Source organism: Zea mays, chromosome 2 (assembly GCF_902167145.1).
Source record: "Zea mays cultivar B73 chromosome 2, Zm-B73-REFERENCE-NAM-5.0, whole genome shotgun sequence".
Classification (NCBI taxonomy): Eukaryota; Viridiplantae; Streptophyta; class Magnoliopsida; order Poales; family Poaceae; genus Zea; species Zea mays.
The window spans coordinates 11912748-11937221 of NC_050097.1; the positions used below are offsets into that span (position 1 = coordinate 11912748).

General features: G+C 43.6%; 1 protein-coding gene across 2 annotated transcripts; it reads right to left on the bottom strand.

The window, feature by feature from the left end:
* Nucleotides 1-347: 347 nt before the first annotated feature.
* LOC103645969 (putative DNA ligase 4) lies at nucleotides 348-24062 on the bottom strand. 2 transcript variants are annotated; one of them, XM_020548145.2, is made up of 28 exons: nucleotides 23904-24062; nucleotides 23424-23813; nucleotides 22804-22895; nucleotides 22651-22736; nucleotides 22412-22548; nucleotides 20080-20154; nucleotides 19866-19957; nucleotides 19643-19714; nucleotides 16069-16148; nucleotides 15948-15985; nucleotides 15854-15860; nucleotides 15440-15595; nucleotides 14847-14922; nucleotides 14645-14769; nucleotides 14524-14558; nucleotides 14244-14302; nucleotides 12052-12135; nucleotides 11815-11907; nucleotides 11678-11726; nucleotides 11448-11535; nucleotides 11105-11305; nucleotides 10711-10836; nucleotides 10520-10619; nucleotides 10336-10441; nucleotides 2471-2601; nucleotides 2231-2389; nucleotides 1982-2137; nucleotides 348-1890 (listed from the first exon to the last, which is right to left on the bottom strand). In XM_020548145.2, the coding sequence occupies exons 2-28, from the start codon at nucleotides 23760-23762 to the stop codon at nucleotides 1026-1028; spliced, it is 3627 nt and encodes a 1208-aa protein (XP_020403734.1). In that variant the 5' UTR covers nucleotides 23763-23813; nucleotides 23904-24062; the 3' UTR covers nucleotides 348-1025. The 2 variants fall into 2 exon arrangements, with proteins under 2 accessions (XP_020403734.1, XP_020403735.1); XM_020548146.1 differs by lacking the exons at nucleotides 23424-23813; nucleotides 23904-24062 and having other exon boundaries at nucleotides 22651-22758; nucleotides 22804-22897.
* Between the last annotated feature and the right edge of the window lie 412 nt (nucleotides 24063-24474).

Consider the following 24474-nt stretch of genomic DNA (forward strand, 5'->3'; position numbering starts at 1 on the left):
GGGGTCGTGAGGTGCAACGAGCTTGTCCGGATGGATGGAACACGTCGCCGTGGGGTTTTGCGTTTGGACGGGCCTCGGATGGAACACAAGGAGCAAGGAGGTCAACAGCCAGAGAGAAAGAGGAACCAAAAGCAAGCAGTGCAGACTAGAGACTACAGAGTGCTGCCACACCGAACCCATTGTGCGGTGCCATGTGGTGCGCGTCGGCCGAATTTCTTCGCCCATGCGAATCGCGTCTGGGCTAGCCCCAGCACGCGGCGTCCATGTACTGAACTGGTAGCATTAGATTAGCCTGTACTGTACGGCATCGTAAGAAAGAAAATTAGTATACATGTCGAGCGAGCAAGGAAGAAAAATCCAGTCAGGGTTTCTTTTAAAAGAGAGAGAATAATCCAGTCAGTACGTTGGTGAATACTGCTACTACCTCTACAGACTCTGCTGTGGTCCAAATGTCCAATCCAACGACTTGCACAGTCGAGAGTCGAGACTCGATCGAGCAACAGTGAATGGTCCGACAAGCGTGAAATAACGGCGATTCGGCGACAAATCTCCATGACTCCATTCCCCTCCTTTTCGTTTCAGACACACGCCAGTTTGGTGGTAAACCGACTCGGCCCGGCACGGCACAGCGCACGACGACCACACGCCGAGGCCGCCAAACGGAGAGCTTCCTCTTTCTCGGCTTCGGCTCAGACCACATTCTCGTATACAGCGAAAGCGACAACATTGGCTGCAGTGCAAAGATCCAAAACCAATTGCAGAGAGCGGACAACAGGCTTCCACTTCCACTTTGTAGAATCCTAGCATTCCGCGTGCATATTGGTCCAACTCAACGTCAGTGTTGTTAGGCTTAACAGTCAAAATTCTCAACAGGCAAAACAAGTGAGCTCCAGAGGGCAGGGCACGACAAGCAGCCAAGGTGACCCTACAAACATGGTTACTTAGATGGCGCTGTCCTATTTACAAAGATAGCGATTACGGGAGTAAAACATAGACTGCAGGCTATCCCCACTGACCAAGCTCGCTCACCAATCTTTCAGAAGTTCACTAACGACATCTCTGTAACTCACTTTTTTCTTCTTTGGTGGAGCTGCACTTGGCTCTGGGGCTGGAACCCCGGATGTTCCAGCATCTGGCAACAGAATCTCAGAATTGGATGTGGAGCTTCCTATCGCAGGTGGATCCTTCTCAGCTTTCGCCAAGGGCGCCTTGCTTGTATCTTCTGTCCTTTTCTGGCCCAGGAGTGGCAACATATCCAGAAGCATGGCGTGCAACGGATCAGCCATTTGTTCTATCTTCTCACCAGGCGTGCTACTCATCGCTTCAGCAGCGGTTGTTCTCTGGAAAGGGCTGTCTTGTTTCTCCTCCACGGTGTTCAATTTGACACCTTTGACCTCTTGCTCCCCCAACGTGAAAAGCTGAGCACCTGGCGGTGGTCCACGGTCATTATCAATGTTATCTACTTCCATCTTAGAGATGTAATCATCTTGCGCTGTTTCACAAGGCCCACTTTCTTCAGATCCGCTGTCATCTATTTTTGTATGCTGATTTCCTTTTGTAGCCCCTGTTCTCCAGGCTGGTTTTGAAGCAGGTGCAGGGAGTCCTTTGTTTTTGTTGGTAATACCTTCTTCAATCTTAGAGGTATCATCTGTGTCCAAATTTTCATCATCTTGGCATTCGCTGGGGCCACTTTCTTCAGATTCAACATCACCTATTTTTGCTTTCTGGTTTCCTCTTCTAGGCCTTATTCGGCGGACTGCTCTAGGAGCAGCCCTTGCAGTTCTTGAACTGGTTGGCCTACTCCTTTTCCTTGGCATATTTTCCGCATGAGATCTTTCAACCTCCTTGTGTTCCTCAAACTTATGCTCCGGAGGCTGAACATTTTCCTCACTGAAACAAATTAGAAACAGACAGAAGATTGACAACCATATGCATTTTTTTTAATATTGAAAGTGTCGTTATGTGGGCAATCACCGGTTACCTCCTTTTAATTTCTAGTTCTTCTAGTGTATCTGGTTTAAGGCTGTAAGCAGTTTCAGAGAGCTTCATTTGTTTCTCCACTGAATCTTCCAACCACTTGTTACTGACAACATGTAATCTTTTGTCATGTAGATAACGTCTTTCAGCGGGAGGGAAGCTGCATAAACAACCAATGGACGACCATAAAGTTTTTCTATTTGCCCTTCGCTCACAAAAGTTACAAAGCAAATCTAAAGCAATAACTCAGTACCTCTTGTACAGGTTATCAAAGTTATAGACCTGTAAAACCGAAACTACTACCAAATGAGTAGCTGGAGCAATACTGCTGCAGACTTGACCACCATGCATTGTTAGATCCTGCTTCACCCTCTTCAGTGCAAGATCAGATATTACATTGTAGTCCGCATTCCTCCAGGAAAAAAGGTGAAAAAAACAAATGAGGAGATGTATCATGTGAAAGACATGCTACTTGACAGTAAATGAAGCTTACACTAAGGGCGCATTATGCAAGTAGACACAGCAACCCTGGAAGAAACAGAATCTTTCATCTATGCAATGCTTCTTTTTGTACTGAATAACCATGTTTGAATCACCAGAAACTTTGTCAATGTTACAGAAAATCTGGTGCATGAAAAAAAGGAAATGTCAAAATGGTTCATTGTGAATCTATCCTTGACAAAGGTAAAAATTTCAAGTAATAGCAACATCTCTTTTATTGCCATTCTACAAAACGCATGCTTCTAAGTACAAAAAACCACTGTGACAAAATAAAGACAAACTTATGATGCCAGGGAAAAGTTGCAAACAACAGGAGGCTGTGGAAAAGTATCATATGACAACCCGTCGTTGGGTGCTACCACGCAAATCCAACATTGATCAGTTTCAGTCTTTTGGATGGATCATATTTAGGAAGAGATTAGAAGAGTTCAAATCCTTTATTCCTATATGGTTCACGTATGCTCGAGGGATAAAGGTGCAAATGAGTGCCCCTAAGGGCGTGTTTGGGAGCACGGGGATTGGAGGGGATTGAGGGGGCTAAAATATCCCCTTTGCTAAATTTTGAATAGAAAGGGGATTTTAGCCCCCTCAATCCCCTCCAATCCCCGTGCTCCCAAACAAGCTCTAAGGGTCTCTATGATCTCTCTAGTTCAATTATTAGTACTGATTTTCCTAAATTTGATCATATTTCGGAAAAGTTGTGCGAACAATGAAACAAAAGAGGATTGGTGGAGACTCTTATGGGAAGCAAATCACACTTCTACTGAGGGAACACATGATTTTTGTCCTTTCTATCTAGAAGATATGCCGGTTTCGAGGTGGTTCATAGAGATTTTGGGTATGGTAGTAGGAATCAGTTAGGACATGAAGTCTTGGACTTTGTGATAGCTTTTGACCTGTTGAAAGCCAACACTTTTCTTTAGAAAGAGAGAATCCCATTTAGTGACCTATACTATAGTAGTGGTCAATACTCCAGTCAAATTGATTGTCCTCACAAAAAGAGAGGACAATCGAGCATGCTTGGATTGCAAAGTGATACCTAGAAAGTGTGTTGTCTCTCAACATAAGCTTGTGGTGGCGGTCTTTCGTTTTTAGGTTTGTGTGCCCATAGTGATAAACAAGCCAAGATTACGAGAACAAAGTGGTGGAAACTAAAAGAGGAGACGTCAAAAGTCCTCAAAGAAAAGACCATCAAAAGGGCACTTAGAAGGAAGAAGATGAGGCAAACAACGTGTGTGAGAAGATGGCAACTTGCATTCGAAAGGTGGCCTCACAGGTGTGTGGAGCAACCAAAGGGAGTGGTCCGAGTGGATACAAAGCTAAAGATACTTGGTGGAGGAACAAGGAAGTCTAAAGTGCTATTAAGGAGAAGAAATGATGTTATACCATGACAGGAGTGTGGACAACAAAGAGAAGTATAAGGTACCAAAGAAGACCGCAAAGCAAGTTGTAAGTGTGGTAAAGGGTAAGACGTACGAGGATTTTTATCAACGTTTGAGTACGATGGAGAAGGACATATATAGGATACCTAGGGTCCGTGAGAGAAAGATAAGAGACTCCAACCAAGTTAAGTACATTAAGGATGAAACGAGCACCTCTTGTTGAAGGAAGATGAGATCAAACATAGAGGGCGAGAGTACTTTAACAAATTGTTAAATGAGAAGAATGGGGACATAACCTTTCAGTTGGATGACACTGACACCAATAGACGCTTCGTGTGTAGGATTCGAGGTTGAAGAGGGATTGGAAAGGATGAAAAGGGTAAGGCAATGGACCATAATAGTATCCCAATTGAGGCATAGAGATGTCTCGGGGACATAGTAGTAGTATGGCTACCCAAGTTGCTCATCCACATCTTACGGTTGAACAAGATGTCCGACGAGTGAAGGAGAAATATATTGGTAGCAATCTATAAGAATAACGAAGATATTTAAAGTTGTACCAATTATCGAGGAATTAAGTTGATGGGCCATACCGCCATACTATGAAGCTACGAGTAATCGAGCATCATCTAAGACGAATAACAAAGATTTCTATGAACCAATTTTGTTAAGGCATAGTTTAAGCAGTAAGGCGAGGTCAGCCGTAAAGCGTCCAAGTCGCCTTACTCATTAGCCTAAGGCGTCCGCTTCATCTGCTAAGGCGTCGCTCTGGCGCCTTGAACCCAGTTAAGGCATCGCTCCTTGGATGTATTGACCTAATGTCAGCGCGTTGCGACGACGCGCACAGGCCGCAGCGACGGCGACGCGTGGTCCCAGCCGACTAGTTAGGGAGAGAGGAGCTGTGGAGGGCGGCGGCGGCGCGAGGCCATAGCTGGTCAGTCAGGAAATGAGGAGCTACGGTGAGGGACAGAGAAGGAGCTACGCGGTGCAGGGAGGAGAGAGGAGTTGTAGGGGAGAGAGAGCAGTGACTGGCGACTAGCGGCTGCGCAGGAGAGGAGGAAGAGTTTTGGTCCGAGATTGTAGGTTTTAACCTAAAACTGTTGGGCTACACTATTGGGCTAGGTTAGTTGGGCTTTGTAGTAGGATTTTTTTTCCTTTTTTTCCTATTTCTCATTTCTACTAGGTTGAAATGGGTCGACTAGGCCTTATAGTTGTGCTAGCTTATTAATTTTGAATCGATGTTATATAAATAATATTTGGTCTAATATTTTATATTAAGGTGTTATATCTCTACTATACTTAAAGCACCAGTTTCAACGGTCATCACGCATCATCTTTTTACAAATAACCCCTCACAGCTATTTCAAATTAATCCGCTGCACGTTCGTCCGGTCCGCGCAACCAACCCCCACATCCCAAAACACACCTCCACATATAGATGGCCAAACGGCGGCACGGCACGGGCCAGACGCTCGTGGGCCACAGCGGCCCGTTAGCCTGTCGGCCTATTTGATTAAATCAGTGTAAAATGTTAAAAAAACAGGAGCGCCTGTGGGCCACAGCGGCCCATTTGATTAAATCAACGTAAAATATTAAAAACAGTGCAGGAGGTGGGTTCGAACCCATGCCCTAATGGAAAAAAGGGCAAGAGATACTGAGTGAAGCTGTCTAACCAGTAGAACATAATGCTCAAATGTTTTTAATATTGAATATAGATTGTATATATGTATATACGTTTTTTGTAAAACAAAAAAATAGAATCGTGTCGGGTTGGGCCAGCACTACGGGCCGAGGCTACAGCCAAGCACGGTACGACGTTCTTGGCTCTTGCAAGCATTAGGTCGTTTCTGAGACCACATTGGCGCAATAGACTACATGGTGTTTGAGGTTGCTGAATTGGATGGAGCAACAATGATTTGTCACACTAACAGTAAAATGAAAGGCTATTTGTTGGTTTTAAAAGTTAGTAATTGCTACGAAGTAGCATAATTTATATGGAGCACATCCAATTTTTATTGATGTCTGACTTTAGCAACCACTCCATATTTTGATCTATATTTTTTATAAGTTTGAGTTCATGTGACTTATTTTAGAAACTTGAGCTCACATATTTTCTCTTATTTGGTCTCTGTATGGTGGAATTATGTCATTCTATAATCTTTGTTCGTTCAGTCAGTCGTTGTGAACTCTCTTCTAATCGCTCATTTCATTGGCTGTGTTGTACCAAAACATATTGGATGGAGTAAACAATAACATCAGTTAGCCAAATCAAAATATTATACAGAGAGCGGAGACAATCAATAAGATAGTTTACGTGGGTATTGCTGTAAGCCGTCGCAACGCACGGGCAACCGACTAGTTACTATATAATAAGGTGTCGCCTCGCCTTACGCTTTACCGCTTAAAAGTTAAAAAGGGGGTCGGTCGCCTTACCACCTTAATAACTATGACGAAAGGTCAACCATGGAAGTTATTTTCTTAATAAAACAAGTGATGGAGCAGTATAGAGAGCACAAGAAGGACCTAGACATGGTTTTCATTGATTTAGAGAAGGCTTATGATAAAAAATAATAATAATATTATTTGGTGGGCTTTGTGTTATAGTACCAGCCTAGGGTTTTGGGGTTAGCCCCTTGTAATTATTGTCACACCCTTGTATAATGGGCCAGGCCCAACATCTATCAATATATACCAGTCCCTACCCTAGTTAGGGTTAAGGGGGTTTTCTCATTCTCCAACTCTTTGGACAAACATTAAGGCCCAACAAAGTATGTTGGACTCATTAAGAACATGTAAACAAGGTTATGACTAGTGTTCGAACAAGTGATGGAGACACAGATGACTTTTATATTAGGCTGAGTCCAGTGCACAGCCTCCCTCTCGCCCCTGCCACGTCAGCTCTCGCCTCCACTCTCGCCTCTGCTGCTCCAGTGCACAGGCTGCAGCCTCAGGCTATAGCCACATCAGCTTTTCTATTTCAGAATTAAGTAATTCACGCGGATTTATTTCAACGCTCAGAAAACACACAACATAATATTTTTTATTGAATTAAAAATTACAAATTGCGTAATAATTAAAATAAAATTACATGACGATTTAAAAATACATAATAATTAATAGAAAATTACATAAATCTAATGATTATTATGTACTCATCGACGACAGAACTCCTCCCTATAACAATGAATGAATACCCTCACAAAACTTCTCTAGACACTCTAATGCAGTTGATCTAGCTAGCTTTAAGTACTCATCTATCGAATCTGCAGCGGATCCATAGGCTAACAAGCGCAGAGCTGCGGTGCACTTTTGTAGGGGAGAGAGCCCGAGTCGACCCAGAGCATCTTCTCTTTGGGTGAAATACGGAGAGTATTCACCTAATCTTAGCATAATACTCAAAAAAAGTTGTCGCCTCATGCGATACCTGCGCCGAAAGTAATTTGGAGGATACACACAGTCATCGGCGAAGTAGTCTTGATGAAGCCGATCATGGGCAGACTCACGATCACGATTGATGTAGCGTCGACGACGCTTGGGCCGGCTCGACGACTCTTCATTGAGGTTGAGCATAGCCTCCTCCATGGCTGCTTGCAATGCATTGCACATTGCCCCTTCGGCTCCTTCACTTGAGTTTGTGCTCGAGGAAGACATGACGTGAAGATGAGTAGAAAAGGCGAGTTTGGAAGAGAGAAATGAGATGAAATGGTGTGTGGAATGAGCTCCACCCGGGTAGGGATATATATAGAGGGATTGGGGATGAAATTTGTGATTTTTTGGACTCCAAACGGTCAAAAACGGCTAGTTGCAACGGCTAGCACACGTGGACCAATCAGATCGCGACACGTGGACCAGTCAGATCGCGCCACGTCGCTCTCGCCCCGCCAGTGCCTCGCCTCCCTCTCGCCCGCCTCTCGCCCGGGCGGGCGCTCCAGCGCGGGCGAGAGCGAGGCGATACCGCCCGCTCTCGCCGGGCGCGAGCGCCGTCGCCCGACGACCCTCTCTCGCCCGCCTCTCGCCCACGCGCGGGCGGTAGCGGCTCTCTCTCGCCCGCGCTACCGCCCGCGTTGCCACCAGCCTTAGAATAAGATTATCAAGGGCCAGCTTTGAGCCCTTTACCCTTGAACGCGCAGGAGAACCGCACATCGTTATATTAAGAAGATAGGAGGGTCCAAAATAGACCAATATAAGAGAGAGAAAAACCACCTTACAGCGGCCAAAAACAAAAATACAAATAGACATCCATAGGAAACAAACTACTAAAGCGACCACCTAAGGCTACAATCCAGGAATAGGGGCCATTAGGAGGGACAAACTCTTGGTCCCGGCCATCTCCCACAACTCTCTATCTTCTTCAGTTTTCAAAACCCTTGGATGATTAAGGAATTAAGCCCTTTTGCGGCAATGCCTTGCACCTGATCATTAGCCATCCTCCACCAATCCATGGTGTTCCTTTCACCCGGCTGAGGAGTGAGGCTCTAAAGATTGACCTGTCTAAGTAACCTGAACCAGAATTGTCTTGCAAAAACTCATCCAACCATCAAATGGTCGATATTTTCAGGTTCTTGATCACAAAGAGGGCAACAATCAGGGTGTCGAAGCCCCCGCTTTTGCAGCCGATCTATTGTCCAGCATCTTCTAAGAGCCACAAGCCACAAGAAAAATTTACATTTCCAGAGGAGCCCAAGAATGCCAAATTCTCTCACAAGGCTCAAACTGTGTTGAGCCCTTTACCATTTCACATTGTTGATGGATGAGGTCACAAATGACATACAAGGCGATATCCCTTGGTGTATGTTTTTTTACAGCAATGTAGTGTTAACTAATGAAAGTCGAGCAGGAGTAAATGGAAAATTAGAAGTGTGTTTCGTTTGAGGAATGAGGTAGTCCATCATCTTTTCACTCGTCACTTTCTTGTTTGGTTTGTGGAATGAAATGAGTTGATCCATCACAATTTCATTTCTCATAAGCTAATAATTAGTAATAATATGAGAAATGAGTTCATTCCACCAAATTTGTGGAATGGACTCATGATGCACCACCTCATCTAGAATAGATTGATTCTTCAAACCAAACACCCCCTAGAGTTGTGGCGGGAGATTCCAGAGTCCAAAGGTTTTCAACTCAACTAAAATTGAATATATAATATATGACTTTGGCACTACTACACATGAGGAAGAAGATGCTAGTTTGAAAGGTTAAGTAGTGCCCAATGCCCATAAAGGATAACTTTCAGTATTTATGATCAATCCTACAGAGAGACGATGATATTGATGATATTAACCATAGAATCAAAGCATAGTGGATAAAGTGGCGTCAAACAACTGCCATTCTATTTGACAAGAGGGTAACATAGAAGCTAAAAGGCAAGTTTTATAGGACGGCGATTAGATCTGCTATGTTGTATGGTGTAGAATATTGGCCAAAAAAAGATGACATGTTTAATAGACAATAGATAAATGTTGTGGACATATGTATGTTATGTTGGTTTTGTGGGCATATAAGAAGAGAATCAAGGAAGCGAGCCTAAAACAATGATATACGGGATAGGCTAGGGATAGTACCAATTAAATAAAAGTTTGTCTAATATCATTTGAGATGGTTTAGACATGTCGGAGACCTCCAAAGGCACAAGTGTGTAGTGGGACCCTAAGACCTCTGTTGTTAAGGCGTCGCCTAGGCGTCCGGGCGGTGGTCTAACGCCTAGGCGCCTTGCCCGCCTACCTCGCCTAGGCGTCCAGGCGGTGCTCCAACGCCTTGGACCGCCTTACCGCTTTAAAAACCATGCCTAAGACACGATAGTGATGGAAAGAGAGGCAGGAAAAAATCGAAGTTGACAAAAAGAGACAATAAAAGTAGAAAAAGAATAAAATATATATAAAGATTTATCCTTGAGTAGGAGTGCATGGAAAACATCTATCCATGTGCATGAACTTGGACTTGTAGTTTCTATTGGGTTTCAACTCTAGCCTATCCCAACTTGCTTGAAATTAAAACACTTTGTTGTTGTTGTATCTAGAAGATATGCCACATTTCGATAGTTCTATTCCGTGAGAGGTTATTCACAAAATATTTTTCTCTCAAATATATAGGAAAGCTATGAATCATTGCATTAAGAAGAAATAACACACAAACCCCATCGGTTCAAATCTAATTACATGCATACCAAGTTCCAAAAATAAATCGACCAATCATATCACCACATAAGCTATAAGCCCCTAAAATGGTTAGTTGTGCCCCGCCAAGACCTTTCGTAAAATATAATCTCGCTTATATAAATAAACTACAAGTCATATTATGGTTCAATGTTGTATCATATGCAACTTCTACTAACTGGTTGATTGCATAGTTACTTAGTTACACTAATTCAGGCCCCACAATGATACATCTTCAATTTTGAATTATTGTTATATTGTCCTACACAATAAAGTATTATTTTTATTTTGAAGTGATAAAAGGATATAGTGCAGTACTGTACCTGCTTGAGGTCAGCAATTTCAATGTCCCAGTAGTAATAGTCAGCGTATGAATCGATCTCTTCAGGAAATTTGTGCCTAGCGAAATCAGCAATAAATAGTATATACCTGTACAATTATAATTGCATTAGAATTATTTTCTAAATAAGTTATGAGGTAAATGTGGTTAAGTAAAAGGGGTCCAACCTAGGATGCAAATGAAGAAGATGTTTTTCCTTGCAACAGTCTAATATCCACTCATAGTGAATGATTCTTCCCTGTCGTAAAGCTGCCTGATATTTGATACCTGGAAAATATAACAGGCAAATATACTTCAAACTATGTATTCAATATCCCATTATCAAAGAAAAAGGAACTCCTAAAACAAAGGTAAATACCTTTCTTCTCCGCAGCTATGCAGTGTGTAACAGAGTCATTGAGATTCATGGAGAAAGATCCCCCATTTTCCACAACCAGTTTATGAAAATATTCGAGATTATATGATGATGGAATGTTGACAAAATCTAAGTAAGATAAGGAATACTCCTACTTTATACAATTTTCTGGCCTTTGTCTTGTAAATAAGTATAGCTAGCTCTGTTCTTAAGGCGTCGCCTAGGCGACGCCTAGGCGTCCGGGCGGTGGTCTAACGCCTAGGCGCCTTGCCCGCCTACCTCGCCTAGGCGTCGCCTAGGCGCCGTCTAGGCGTCCAGGCGGTGGTCCAACGCCTTGGACCGCCTTACCGCTTTAAAAACCATGATAGCTAGCAAAGAATAACACTGGAAAGGATACAGAAAATCAGGTTGGCAAATATCAAGGTTTCTCCCTTGAGACCTGATACATCAGTTTTCATGAAATGTGAAGGGATGATTGAGACACACTTCTCTACTTTTTTGTTTGTTCTTGAATGTTTTGTGTCATCATTCTTCAGGCTATTATCATCTGCCACCCTTTGTATTGTACCATTATTTGAATGCACAATGTCCACAAATGCTGCAATGATCAGCGTGTTATAGAGAAATCATCTTCGAGATATAACCTAGATTAGGGCATCACGAGGGATGTAGCTTATTGTAAGCTACTAAAAGAACAAAGAATACAGACACAAAATATTAAGTATAAGAAAAACAATTACCCTGCACATCAAGGCACTCATGCCATGGCTTGTCATATCTCACTCGCTGAATACGGGGGAACCTCAAACAGTATGGAGCAGCAAATACCTGCATAAGGTTGAAAACATTAAAAGTAAGTTAGAAGAGAAAATACACCAGCTGACTGCACAAGAGAAATCAGTCCAAGAATTAATGCTTTTAAAGACAGAACTGCAGAACATATAAGTATTTGATTCTTTAAATCAAATACCTCAGACTTGATTGTACGAATGTCACTTGTTACAGATATTATGACTGACCTGAAAATGCAATTAGTGATTTAGCATATCATGTGCTTCCTATATCTAAGAAAATGGCTCTCAATCAAAGAATTAAAAAAAAACTTACTTATCAGGACTTTCAATCCAAACATCTGGTCTCTCCTTTGAGTTATTTGTAACTTCATAGAATTTTGGTGGTTTTTTGGGGTACTCATTTTTCCTGATTCAAAAAATAGCACAATATGACAGAATGAGAAGGAACTTTAATTCCTTAGTAATAAATAGGTTTTGAAGCTTCAAGGAAACGTACTTACACAAAATACTGATTCAGTAAATATGAAACATAATAATCAAAGTTGAATACCTGAAATAAGGGTTCAGTTTGGTGACAAGAGCATCACGCTCTTCATCAGAGAGGCCAGTACCAACTCGGCAAAACGAAAGGAACCTTGGAAAGTGTACGCAAGGACAGAAAACAAGAAACATCAGAGTTAGATGGTTAAACCATGATGCTGTATTGCCTTAGTAAGAAAATTTGGGCTCTGTTGTGGGAAAAAGGAAACACCATGAAATGACAAAACAAAGTTCTTACCATATAAAACCTCATTAGACATGTTTGATAACAAGAAACATCACATCAATAAATAAAATGGGCAATTGTTTTCTATGTTTTGCCAAGCACAGGTATGAAATGCATATACTAGTATTAGAATATATAATACTTAAAGACACAAAAAAGGTATCCATGCAAACCTATCAGCAACTCACCAAAGTACAAAACCTTCCTTTTTCTCGAACACGCAGGAGAGTTGCGTATCATTTCATTAGAAGAAGAAAAGAAAAAACAGTATATACAAGGACTTAACACACCACTCACACACGCACACACAAACAACAAGAGGTAAAACCGCCTCCTAGCCGGGGTTGAACACAAAAGCTAGGTCTGAAAGACGGGTCAAGCCTTTGGCCCCCGCAAAACACCACATATCGAACTCATCACCGACTTAGGTAAGCAATATAGCTATAGAAGGTTGAGCACCATTGAAAACACAATCATTTCGATGTCTCCAGATACTCCAAGCCCCAGGACCACCAAGGAGTTAAAGCCATCTCTGAGGTCCTTAGGAACAACCTCAGCCGATCTACTCCACCAAGCTTCAAAACTTATATCTTCCATCCCCGGGGAAAGGGCGGCCAGGCCGACACGTTGGAGAAGGAGAAACCAAAATTGCCTCGCGAGAAGACAGGAAACAAGCAAGTGATGAATAGACTCCCCTTCCTACCTGGTCACATAAGGGGCAAGTACTAGGATGGGGAAGACCCTTCTTAGTGAGCCGGTCAGTCGTCCAACATTTGTTATGTAAGACCAACCAGAGGAAAAACTGACACTTAGGCGGCGCCCAGGTGCTCCACACTCTTTCAAAGCCCGCCAGGGAGATAGAGCCGCAGAACATTATCTCATAAGCAGATTTGGCCGAATAGATACCATTGGAAGAGAACCTCCAATAATGTTTATCTGGAACTCCCGGTTGAAGATCAACATCAGCCACAGCATCTGCCAGAATAATGAAGTCAGCAATTACCTCCCACGTTACCACTCCCCTTAAATCCCCAATCCATGAAGAACTACACAGAGCATCAGCCAATGTCCTTCTCTTCACCAGCCTTTTAGGAACCAAACTAAAAACATGAGGGGTCAAGTCTGCAATCCTCTGACCCAAGAGCCATCTGTCATTGCCAAAAAAGAGTGGACTGCCCATCACCCACCATGGAGGCCATTGCCAAAGAGCACAAGTTATCCAAAAACCGATTTGATTGGAAAGGCAAGTCAGTCCAAGGTTTGGAAGAATCGATTTTTTGGAGCCAAATCTATCTAGCACGTAAGGCCCTATTTACACATTGAATGTCAGAGATACCAAGGCCCCCCAACTCTTTGGGGCGTGTTACCTTGCCCCAGGCCACCATACAATGGCCACCATTAGCCTCTTTACGCCCTCTCCACAAGAACCCGCGACGGATTTTATCAATGACTTTAATAACCCACTTAGGCAGATCCAGTACCATCATATGATAGATAACAGTAGCAGTGAGCACAAATTGCACCTGGGTAGCTCTGCCAGCACGGGTCATCGGGTCAGCTTTCCAAGCCGATAAGAGGTCAGCCACCTTGTCAATGAGAGGCTGAAGTTGAGCCTTAGACAACTTCAGGGAGAGAGGGAGGCCCAAGTATTTAATTGGAAAAGTTTCAAATCTGCAGGGAAGGAGCTGCTGGACCAAATTCAAATCATCATGTGTGCAACGAATGGGCGCGATACTGCTCTTCGCTATATTAGGCAACCACATCTAAGAACCAAGCAATAACTCAGTTGGTAGAGCCTCAAGCTGAGACTTGAGAGGACGGCCAACAAGGCTATAACCAAGGATCTTTAATGCAAAGCCAAGGAGCATCTTCTTCCCATGGTCGAGTTTTAAGGATGATCACAATTTGCTTTTCATTATGATCTTCACCTACAATTGCTTCTATGAAACATACAGTGGTGGAGAAACTCTGCTTACCTTTTGGGATAACTATTATCATCTGAAGGGACTGCAAGGCCAACTAAAAACTGTGCGACCTATAAATCAGTTAAGAACAATGATCAGCAGTTTTTACTTTTTAATAGCTTCAAAAGAATAAAGCTAAGAGTGCGTTTTTGACATTAAACAAAATGTATTTCTATGTCCTTTGATGATTATATAGGAACAGTAGAAGACAATGCACTAGCAAGACATTATAACATTCACACCCAGATAACCCTAATGCTGAAATTAAAACAGTAAGCCAAGTCTAGTGCACCTCTCCACCTTGACGTCCTGATCCATAGTATCCCCCTGACAACAAAGGGGCCAACATACCCTCAATCAATAGTTTCAAAAGGTCAATCATTTGCTCTTCACACATGAAGAAAGATGCTTACCTATAATAATAACATCCAGATCGGCACCCGCGTGTATATAATCAGGCTTTAGTTTAAGCCACTTTCCATTTCGATCACCAGGTTCCCATTTGGAATCAAGGTCCTTCAGTACAATGCCCTCATCTCTAACCACAATTAATGAATTGAAAATCATAAAATTGACACTAAATGGGTTCGATTAACTAAGAAGGTACAAAGAAACCTGTTCTCGATAGTCTCTTTGAAGAATTTATCAACGTCTTCAGCATTATGTGCAATAATCGACCAGCATGGTTCATCTGCATATTGTAAATAAGTTTACACCCCGGTTGGGTGTAGATATTGAAGTCTGGAATTGGGAATTGGAATCAGGATTCTTGAATTCTGCTGTTTGTTAGTCTAATGAATTCAGATTTGGGTTTAAACCTCAATTTCTCAGTATTGGACTATAACTAGAAGTTGTCTCTCACAATTCAGAGCCTAGACCCTCTGTGTTGGCTGAAATTGCAATTCCAGTTACATCTAAACAACAGATTTTGCAATCCATTTCTAATACTAGACAGATTTGGAACATCTTCAATATCTACATCCAAGCAGACCCTTAGTATTGCATAGTAATAGGTTTACAACAGATATATAATAGAACATAACAGGTGATCTTCTGAACAAAATTTAAAATGCAGCAAAAGAAATCCTATCAGCATTCTAGATCAAGCTACCGGAATCCATTGTACAATGTCATCTATTTGGACGTGGGTGAACCCAAATGCATCCATGAGAAAATAAAAATACAATTGTAAAATAGTCATCAGCTACCTGAAGGGCGAGGGACATTTAAACCACGTCTTGGGATCAAAATCTCAAGATGACCCTTTAACTGTTTCACAACCTTCTGCAGAATTTGATGCCGCTCCGTCAAACTTTGGTGGATAACACTGGTGTCTCCAGCATAAAGGATGTCAAAAACAACATCTATGCATCGCTAGTGTCAAGTAAAACATGACAAACAAAAAAATATAAAACATCTGGAAATTTGAGAGCAAACATTAAACCTAGGCCGACATATGCTAGGAAACAGATCCAAAAACAAAAAAAAGGTTAACGGAAATTAAAACAAATGTATATCTTGTTGCCAAACATGCAGCTAAGGGTCTTACTTAAAAAAAAGGAATAGTGAAGAATATCAAGACAAAAAGTAAGAATGCAGGTAGTAAAGAAAATAAAGGATACAACACAACTGCAGGCACAGAGTAAATTAAGTTAGATAGGAAATTTTATAGAAGGATCGCTCTGAAACACGGAAAAAAAGTTTTGTGAAAACAACCTGTCGATCAGTCTCCAATCCCTCTCTTGCAGCCTTAGCTGCAAAAATAGTAACATTAATCCACTATAAAAATATCCTGGAGAAATAAAACTTTCTGATTTTCAATGGAATATCCAAAAACCTATTTCCTGGTTTGAGCCAAATTCAGCAAAACGGTTAAGTACAGTGTCCCAGACAAGCATTTCTCCGTCCAATATACATCTGCATTATCAGTACCAATTAGCATCAGAACTAGAGTGAGCTTCAAGGAAGTTTGCAAAATGAAAAGAAAACAAAAAGGTCCAACAGATATCCAAAACGAAGCTTATATTGTCTAAAAGGCCAGATTGCAATATCGAAAAAAATTACAGTATTACTTCTATAGGCTCATAACAAGTTAATACCTCAAGCTCATCAATAACTAGCTTGTTAGATTATGTGTTTACTGTTGTAATGTACCTTGCCCAGCCCATATATTTAACTCAATATATATACAACAGCCATCTTGTTTTAGGGTTAGGTTTTCCAACATGGTATCAAGCCTCTTTCTTTCCTCCCTCTCCCTCCCACCACCCTCGGGCCACCATCACCGGCCATGGAGCAACCCGCCAGCCTCCCTCCCTCCCCCCCCACACTCTCCCGGAGATGGGCAACGTCGCAACGAAGGTTGCCCCGGGCGCGTCCAACGGCACCTAGGTCACGCCCGCCCATGCCCTCCCTGGCTCCAGCCCACCACGCACGCGTCTGCCCCTGCTGCCAAGTGCCAACACGCACGCAGGGGGCCAGGTCGCCTCCACTTCCACCCCGCCAGCACCTGCCTCTGGTGCGGCCGCCGGCCTCTTGCCTGTCGGCGCCGCCCCCTCCCTGAACGCGACCAGCTCCTTCGCCCCACCATCTACTGCAGTCGCATGGTCCCAACCTGCTCTGACGTCCTTTCCCTCCTCAGACATCGCCGCTGCTCAGTCCACCTTGGCCACGACACTCACCGCTACTAAGGTCGTCGCGGCTGCTGCCTAGGACCACGAACGTGATGCGGTCCTCGCTGGGAGCAGGAGCACAACGTGTTGGATGCCCTCGCCTTGAAGCTAGTCGATGCTAAACATCACCTACTCGGCTCGCCTCTTCCGATGCCCCGTTGGTCCCTCCCCCCTCGAAGTATGAGGTCGCGGTCATCGCTAACCTCCACGCTAAGGCGATAGGTGTCCAGAACATTTGGTCGCTCGTCTACGTCGTCCTCAACGGTGCGTCCCCTCACTGCACCTCACCCTTCACTGCTACGTCGTTGACGGCCACATCATTGCTGACGTTGTTTCCCACCTGCTCCCATCCTGGCGTCGGATGGACAGCGTGGTACTCTCGTGGCTCCTCGATAACCTCACCATCAAACTCTAGAACGTCGTCCGCAAGCAGATACATCACTCATCAGGCCTAGGTTGCCTCGAGGCTAGGGATGAAAGTGGTAATCCGAACTGTTAGAACAAATTTAATATTTTAAAATAAATATGTATAAAATTTGATGTTGATCTTTTCTTATGTTATCAAGCACATTAGTACAAATATGAATAAAATATTATATAAGTTGTTTTATGTATTATTTGCTCCCTACAACACAAAAAGTTGAAAAAATTACCGAATTTGTTTCCGAATCCATACCGAAGTTTATATCTATTATTTGAGAAAATGTAGGATGAATTCGAGGTTTACCTTTTATGAATCTTAACAAGCTGGATGTTAAAAACAAGAATACAAATTTGTATTGTATATTCTATATCCTATTTATTCGCAATTAAAGGAAAAACTGATTACCGAATAAATACTGTTTCCGACCGTTTTCATCCCTACTCGAGGCCCAGTTCCTTGGCAACCGGGAGGCCCACACCCTCCACCTTGATGCCTCCTTCCGGCTCTTCTCCCAGGGTGACCTCTCTATCACTAAGCACTATCGCCGAATGAAGGGCATAGTGAACTCTCTTCGGGATCTCTATGAGCCCGTCTCCAGCACTCTTGTCCTCAACCATCTGTGTGGTCTCAATCGACGCTACGATAACCTGAAGGCCCTCATCAAGCGCGATGTGCCCTTCCCGTCCTTCCACAATGTCCGCAACGAGCTGTTTCTCGAGGAGTTCACTTTGGGCGCCGAGTCTACCACGACCCTCTATAGCGCATCCTCGGCGACCAGTCCCCTTGCCCTCCCTCACCGGGGGGGCTCCGCACCCTCCTACCCCCACTCCTGTTCCTAGGGCTCTTCGTCAAGCTACTTGCTCCTGTGGTGGTCGGTCGTGGGGGCAGTGGCCTTCATGGTGGTGCCCCTCCTAGAAGAGGGGGTTCTGCGTGGTCGTCCTTCTATAACCCGTGGGCTGAGACCATCTCTATGTGGTTGGGCCTAGCTGTGGGTGCCTCCTCGACACACCCACCCAGCTGGCTCTGCTTGCCACCCACTACGGCAGCCCCATCAGCACCAATCGCAGCTGCCATCCCTCCTTCCGCTCCCGGGGACCCCCGCCTCGCCCACTCTGTCCCTGTGGGGTGGTGGCTAGAACTAGGTCTGGGCATTCGAGTTACCTGAAAAAATCGGGTCAAGTACTTCGGGTAAAAGAAAATTCGGGTTACCCGAAAAAGCCTTGCTCCACGCCTGTCAACACCCAGGCAAAGGTCTCCGACGACGGCGGCACCTCGGTAGGTGACGAGACGACCTACCGAAGCCTCGGCGGGGCGCTCCAATACCTCACCTTCACTAGACCCGACATCGCATACGTCATCCAGCATTTGTGCCTCCACATGCACATCCCGCGAGAGCCACACCTCACAGCTTCGAAGCGGATCCTTTGCTGCCTCCGCGACACCCTCGACCATGGCCTTCTCCTTCGGCCCTCTCTAGCATCCGAGCTAGTTGTCTACACCAACGCCGATCTAGCAAGTTGTCCACTTGTCCCAACACGGGTCGATCCACCTCGGACTACGCCATGTTCCTGGGCGTCAACCTAGTCTCATAGTCCTCAGAGCGGCAACCATCGTCTCCCGCTCCAGCGTTGAGGTCAAGTAACGTGTCGTGGCCAACAGCGTTAGCTGCTTCCGAAGCTTCATAGCCCTCTTGCCCGTGCCACACTCGTCTACTGCGACAACATCAGTGCAGTCACACCTCATGACCAATCCCATGCAGCATCAACGCACGAAGCACATGGAGATTGACCTCCACTTTGTCCACGAGTGTGTCGCGGTCGACAACGTTCCCGTCCTCCGCATCCCGACCACCTCCCAGTTCACCGATATCTTCACTAAGGGCCTCCCCTCGACGGTGTTCTCGTTGTTTCGGACCAGTCTCAACATCTATAGTGGCTAGAATTACAACTGCGAGGGGTGTTAGATTATGTGTTTACGTTGTAATAGGCCTGAGCCTAGCCAATGTATTTAACTCAATATATATACAACACTGACCTTGTACAGGGATTTAGGGTTTCCAACATAGCTAACTACACCTATAGAGGAGATCATGCCTAATCTTTAATATTGAAGTAAATACAATATACATTCCTTTTGTTCAAGTTGCCTTTGACAAACAAGATAGTGCTACTATAGATATTCTTCCATGGGAACTCAGAACCAAATCTTAAGTCTTAAAATGCATAAGCCATAGTTGTTCATAGAAAAGAAGAAAACTGGCACTAGAAGTACAAACACTCTTTATGTGTTTTTTTGCCAAAAAAATTAAAGTTTACCTGTCAACCAAGATATTTTCTTTAATAATCTTTGACATCCCAGGTGCGTATTCAGTGTGATCAAGAAAGCTCCTGATATACAAATATAAAGTTAGTGAAGCAAACAGAAGCTATCTGAAAGGATGAACAATATTGCAAATAAAAAAGATAGACAAACAGAAAAGAAACCAGTAGTTCAAGAGTATGCAAGAAGTAAATATGTATTAGCAACCAATTCAGTTACCTAGAGAAGAAATGAATCTCTTCCCCATTTTTGTGGATTTGAATACGGTCACCATCAAATTTGCACTCAGCAACTACTTGTTTTCCATGAAGCTGGAAAAGGAGAAGGGTGTGATGACCAAGCAAATCCAAGCAATGTAGAACAAGTGTAAAGCAGCCTTTCACTTAACAATGACTATATATTTAGAAGGAAACTGGTGGGTGGAGGCAGGCACCTTCTTCCAAGCAACTGAAGAATCACGAACTCTCAAAGCTAGCTGAGGCCTGACAGCCTTCCCAATTTCTATATCCTGATCAAACAGCATAAAGGGATAAACACAAAATCCCTAAAATAAATAAATAAATAAATCATATCTATGAGTACCACAGCTGCAATAGAGTGTAATACATGGCAGGGTCGGCTCTGGGGCTAGGGCCCATGACAGAGAGGGGTCATCAGTCCATATATTAGACCTATATAGGCTTTACCATGTTACAGAGGAAAAAACATGAAACTATAGGGTCCATAGTGTCGTGTTCGTCCCAGGGTCCTCAAAACTGTAGAGACACGAGACGCCCTTTAACAAGGGTCATCAGAAAATGTTAGACTATCTTCAACCATATCCTCTATATCCCTCCTTTACGAGCACTAAAAGATCATCTCCTCTATATATCATTCCTCTCCAATAGCGCCCTCTATATCTTGTCCTCTATGCGTTAAATACACATATTAGGTTGTCTCCAGCAGACCGTGCATATAGTCGTGTAAAACATTATTTTACATTGTACACTGCATTGCACAGATTGAAGTTTGAAATAGGAGATGGGATGGGTAAGCTGCTGGAGACAGCCTTAGGGATAGATTTTGCTCTAGATTTTTGTACATAAGTATTTGTCACACTCTCAAATATTTTATACATATTTTAGTTTTGCTTAATCAGTTGTCTGAAGTATAAAAATGGATAAAGGTGAGGAGAGAGAGTCTCTACATAGAGAGGATGGAGGAGCGTCATTTATATTTAGAGGACACTGTTGGAGTGTATAGAAGACAGAATCTTCTCTAAATATAGGCTACAGGCCGGTTTACAGGCACCCGCTGGAGTCAGCCTTATGAAACCACCGTGTTCTCTATGAGTGGTGCATGTCTATATAAATGCAAATGTCCGCCCCAAGCAAAAAAACAACAAAACAATGGGTGAGAAAAGGGTTTTGGCAACAGTGTTGGGGTGGTGAGGGGACTGTTATCTTTCTTTCTTAATGAAATGACACGCAGCTCTCCTGCGTCGATCGAGAAAAAAAAAGGGGCTACAACATAGAAAACAAGAGTTGTGGCGGGAGACTCTAGAATCCAAAGGTTTTAGACATAGTAGAACTAAAACAAAATATATGAAATGTGTTATTTGGCACTACATGTGAGAAAGGAGATGTTACTTTAAAAGGTCAAGTAGTGCCTAGGAAGGATACCTTTAGGTTGTGTTTGGTTCTAGAGACTGGTGGAATGGAACGGCTCCGTTTCAGTTTCTAAGAATGGAATGACTCCATTCCGTATTTAGAAGATAGAATGACTCCAATCCGTCCCGCGAGCCAAAAGGTTCGATAGTTTTTGGGGAGCGGTGAGATTCAGCATACTAGAGGGATATTCTCTTTTTGGAGCCGCTCTGTTCCAGGCATCCCTCAACCTCCTTTCCACCTCGCTCCCGAACCAAACACTATCAATGCTACAAAGTGACGGGGATATGATGAAAATGGAGCCATTGGCAATTTTGCCATTATCATTTGTGGGCTTCGCCAGTATGCCATCGGACCCACAAATCATAGACACAGACGGTCCCACCAGTCATAGACACGAGATGGCATAATAACAGGCAGCCAAAATTGAGAGCGGCAAAATAGCAAATTTCTCGATGAAAATGTTAGCCAGAGAATAAAAGCAGGGTGGGTGAAGTGGTGTCGAGCATCTGACGTTCTATATGACTATATGGTGCCATAGAAGCTAAAAGGCAAATTTTATAGGCCAGCGATTAAACCTGCTACGTTGTATGGTGCATAATATTGGTCTACAAAAAGACGATATGTTCAGTAGATAAGTCTTGCAAAAATATGTATGTTGTGTTGGATTCGTGGTCATATAAGAAGGGATCGAGTCTGGAATGATGATATATGTGATAGGCTAGGGGTAGCACTAATTGAAGAAAAGTTTGCTCAACATCGGTTCAGATGGTTTGGACATATCCAACAGAGATCTCCAGAGACGCCAGTGTGTAGTAAGATCCTAAGGCACGATGACAATGAGAAGAGAAGAGGAAAGTCGAAGTTGACATGGAAAGAAACAGTAAAAGGAGACTTGAAAGAATGGGATGTACCCAAAGATTTAGCCTTGAATAAGAGTGCATGGAAAATAGCTATTCATGTTCGTGAACCTTGACTGTGGGTTCTATTGGATTTTTAACTCTAGCTTACTCCAGCTTGCTTGGGATAAAGGGCTTTGTTGTTGTTGTACAATGTTGCACATGAAGAGACAAGTTATGATAAGCAAAAGTTCATTTAAAAAGAGCTTAAAGCCTTCACCTGGCGTTTATGCCTTTGGCTTCGATCATTGAGCTTCTCACAGACAAATTTCAAGTCACAAGTGACATTGAACAAGTCTTGCGCATCAGGATGAAATTCTTCGAATATGCTCTTCTCGCTTATCCCTAATTTCAAATCTACAGCAAAATATGCCAAAAAACAAAAGCAAATAAAAACACTGCAATTGCAGCAAAGCATAAAAGAGCACACCAAATAAGAAATGGGCACACGTATCACACCTTTAAGAATTATCATCAGAAGCCACTTCATTTCAAGGGCATTGGTTTTCTTGATCAGATTGGAAAGTATTAAAGCCTTCTCAGACCTATCAAGATGAAAAGGAACTCCTGACAGTTCTATCATAGACAAATTCAAATAGCTGCTGCAGCTACCTGTTCTCAGTTGTAGCTAGACGATCAAGTGCATCATTGACCTCCTTTATCGTCAATCCGCCAGAAGTTATACCTTGCCTCCGTTGCAAGATCTAGGTGGCAATCAATATATAACTTAGGTAAGTAGTTGCTGACGAACCACAACAACTAAGATGGCACACTAATCAAGCAATCTACATATAATCATTCTGAACTGAACCAAACTTTTCAACTACATATTAAACTCATGCAATCATGTAAAACCAAATAAAGATCAAGACAGCTTCGGAATTTTTAAGCAGGGAGGATTATTGGCACATGGTGTGCACCAAATACGAAGATTTCTTGACACAATGTCAATGATAAAGGCTGACTCGCTGAGCATGAACCTATGGACATGTAGCAACTGAACTAATACTCAGTGGCTAGAGCTTATGCTGCTTTCCGAATTCACACACTTACTACGTTGAAACCAACCTAAAACTAAGCTAAACAAATGCTCGCAGGTTCACATTAGCAACTGAACAAATTTCATACTGTTGTCTGACAAGGGCGAGATAGCAAGGCATAATTAGTTAACTGCAGAGAATGTGAGGTTGAGGACTTGCAAGTGCTATTGAAGAACTGCCAGCATAAAATACCTCAGCGGCCACAAGCGAAAAGTTGCCGGCGTTGCGGCCACCCCCACCGCGGCGCCAGTTGGTGAGCCGGACGGCGTCGGTAGAGTCCTTGGCGATGCCAAGGGCGTCCACAAGCACGGCGGCGAGGGCCGCCTCCTTGAGACCGTAGGAGCCGCGCTCACGGTCGAGCCCCGGCAGCACGAGGCGGAGCGCGCTGAAGTAGTCATCCCTACCGCCACAGGGCACGTAGGCGCGGTCGAGGAACGCGCGCAGGCGGCCGCGCTTCTTCGCCGAACTCTTGTCGCCCGACATGGCCTGGAACATCGCCACCAGTAGGCCGAACCGCACCTTCGCCGCCATTACCGGCGGTGGGACAGCAGGGGCCCAAGGTCAAAACGAAAATGCAATTTCCTTTCAGAAAGGAAAAAAATGAAAGGTGTCAAAACAAATGAATATTTGGAAAATAAATAGGATTCATAGCAGTCACCTCACTTCTCCTACCTGTTGCCCTCAAGCGCTCCCTCGCCTCCCCGGAGTACCCTGGCCTAGTGGCCTGGCCGCAGGCTTCTCTGGCTCCGGCGCTTGTCTCTTCCCTGCCGGCTGCGTGCTCGAGTTCGAGAGGGACGACCGGACAAGGATCGAGGAGGCACTTGGACTTGGGAGTACGGACCGAGCGAGGACAACAGAACAATTTGGGCCTCTAGGATTTAGATGGGCCAGTTTGAAGAACGTCAAGTGGGCTGGTTTGCTGGCCTCTGGATGAGAATGAGATCGGAAGATTGCGATGATGACCACTGTAAAGAAAAGGGGAAACCATTCTACCTCTCAGGCAGTCGGGCTTGATTTTCCTCCCCAAACTCTAAAATCAAATATTTTCACTATTATATATATTATAAAAAGAGACAGAACTTAAAATATTTGTTACACCAAAAAAATTATACCCACCTATATCTGGATCGTTGAATGATTTTTTTTGTTTAGATCTAGAGATTAAAAACAAAATTGTTATGAGCCACTCTTACAATATTACGTTTACTCGTTTAGGCGTTCCTGTAGTTGAAAAACATCCGAA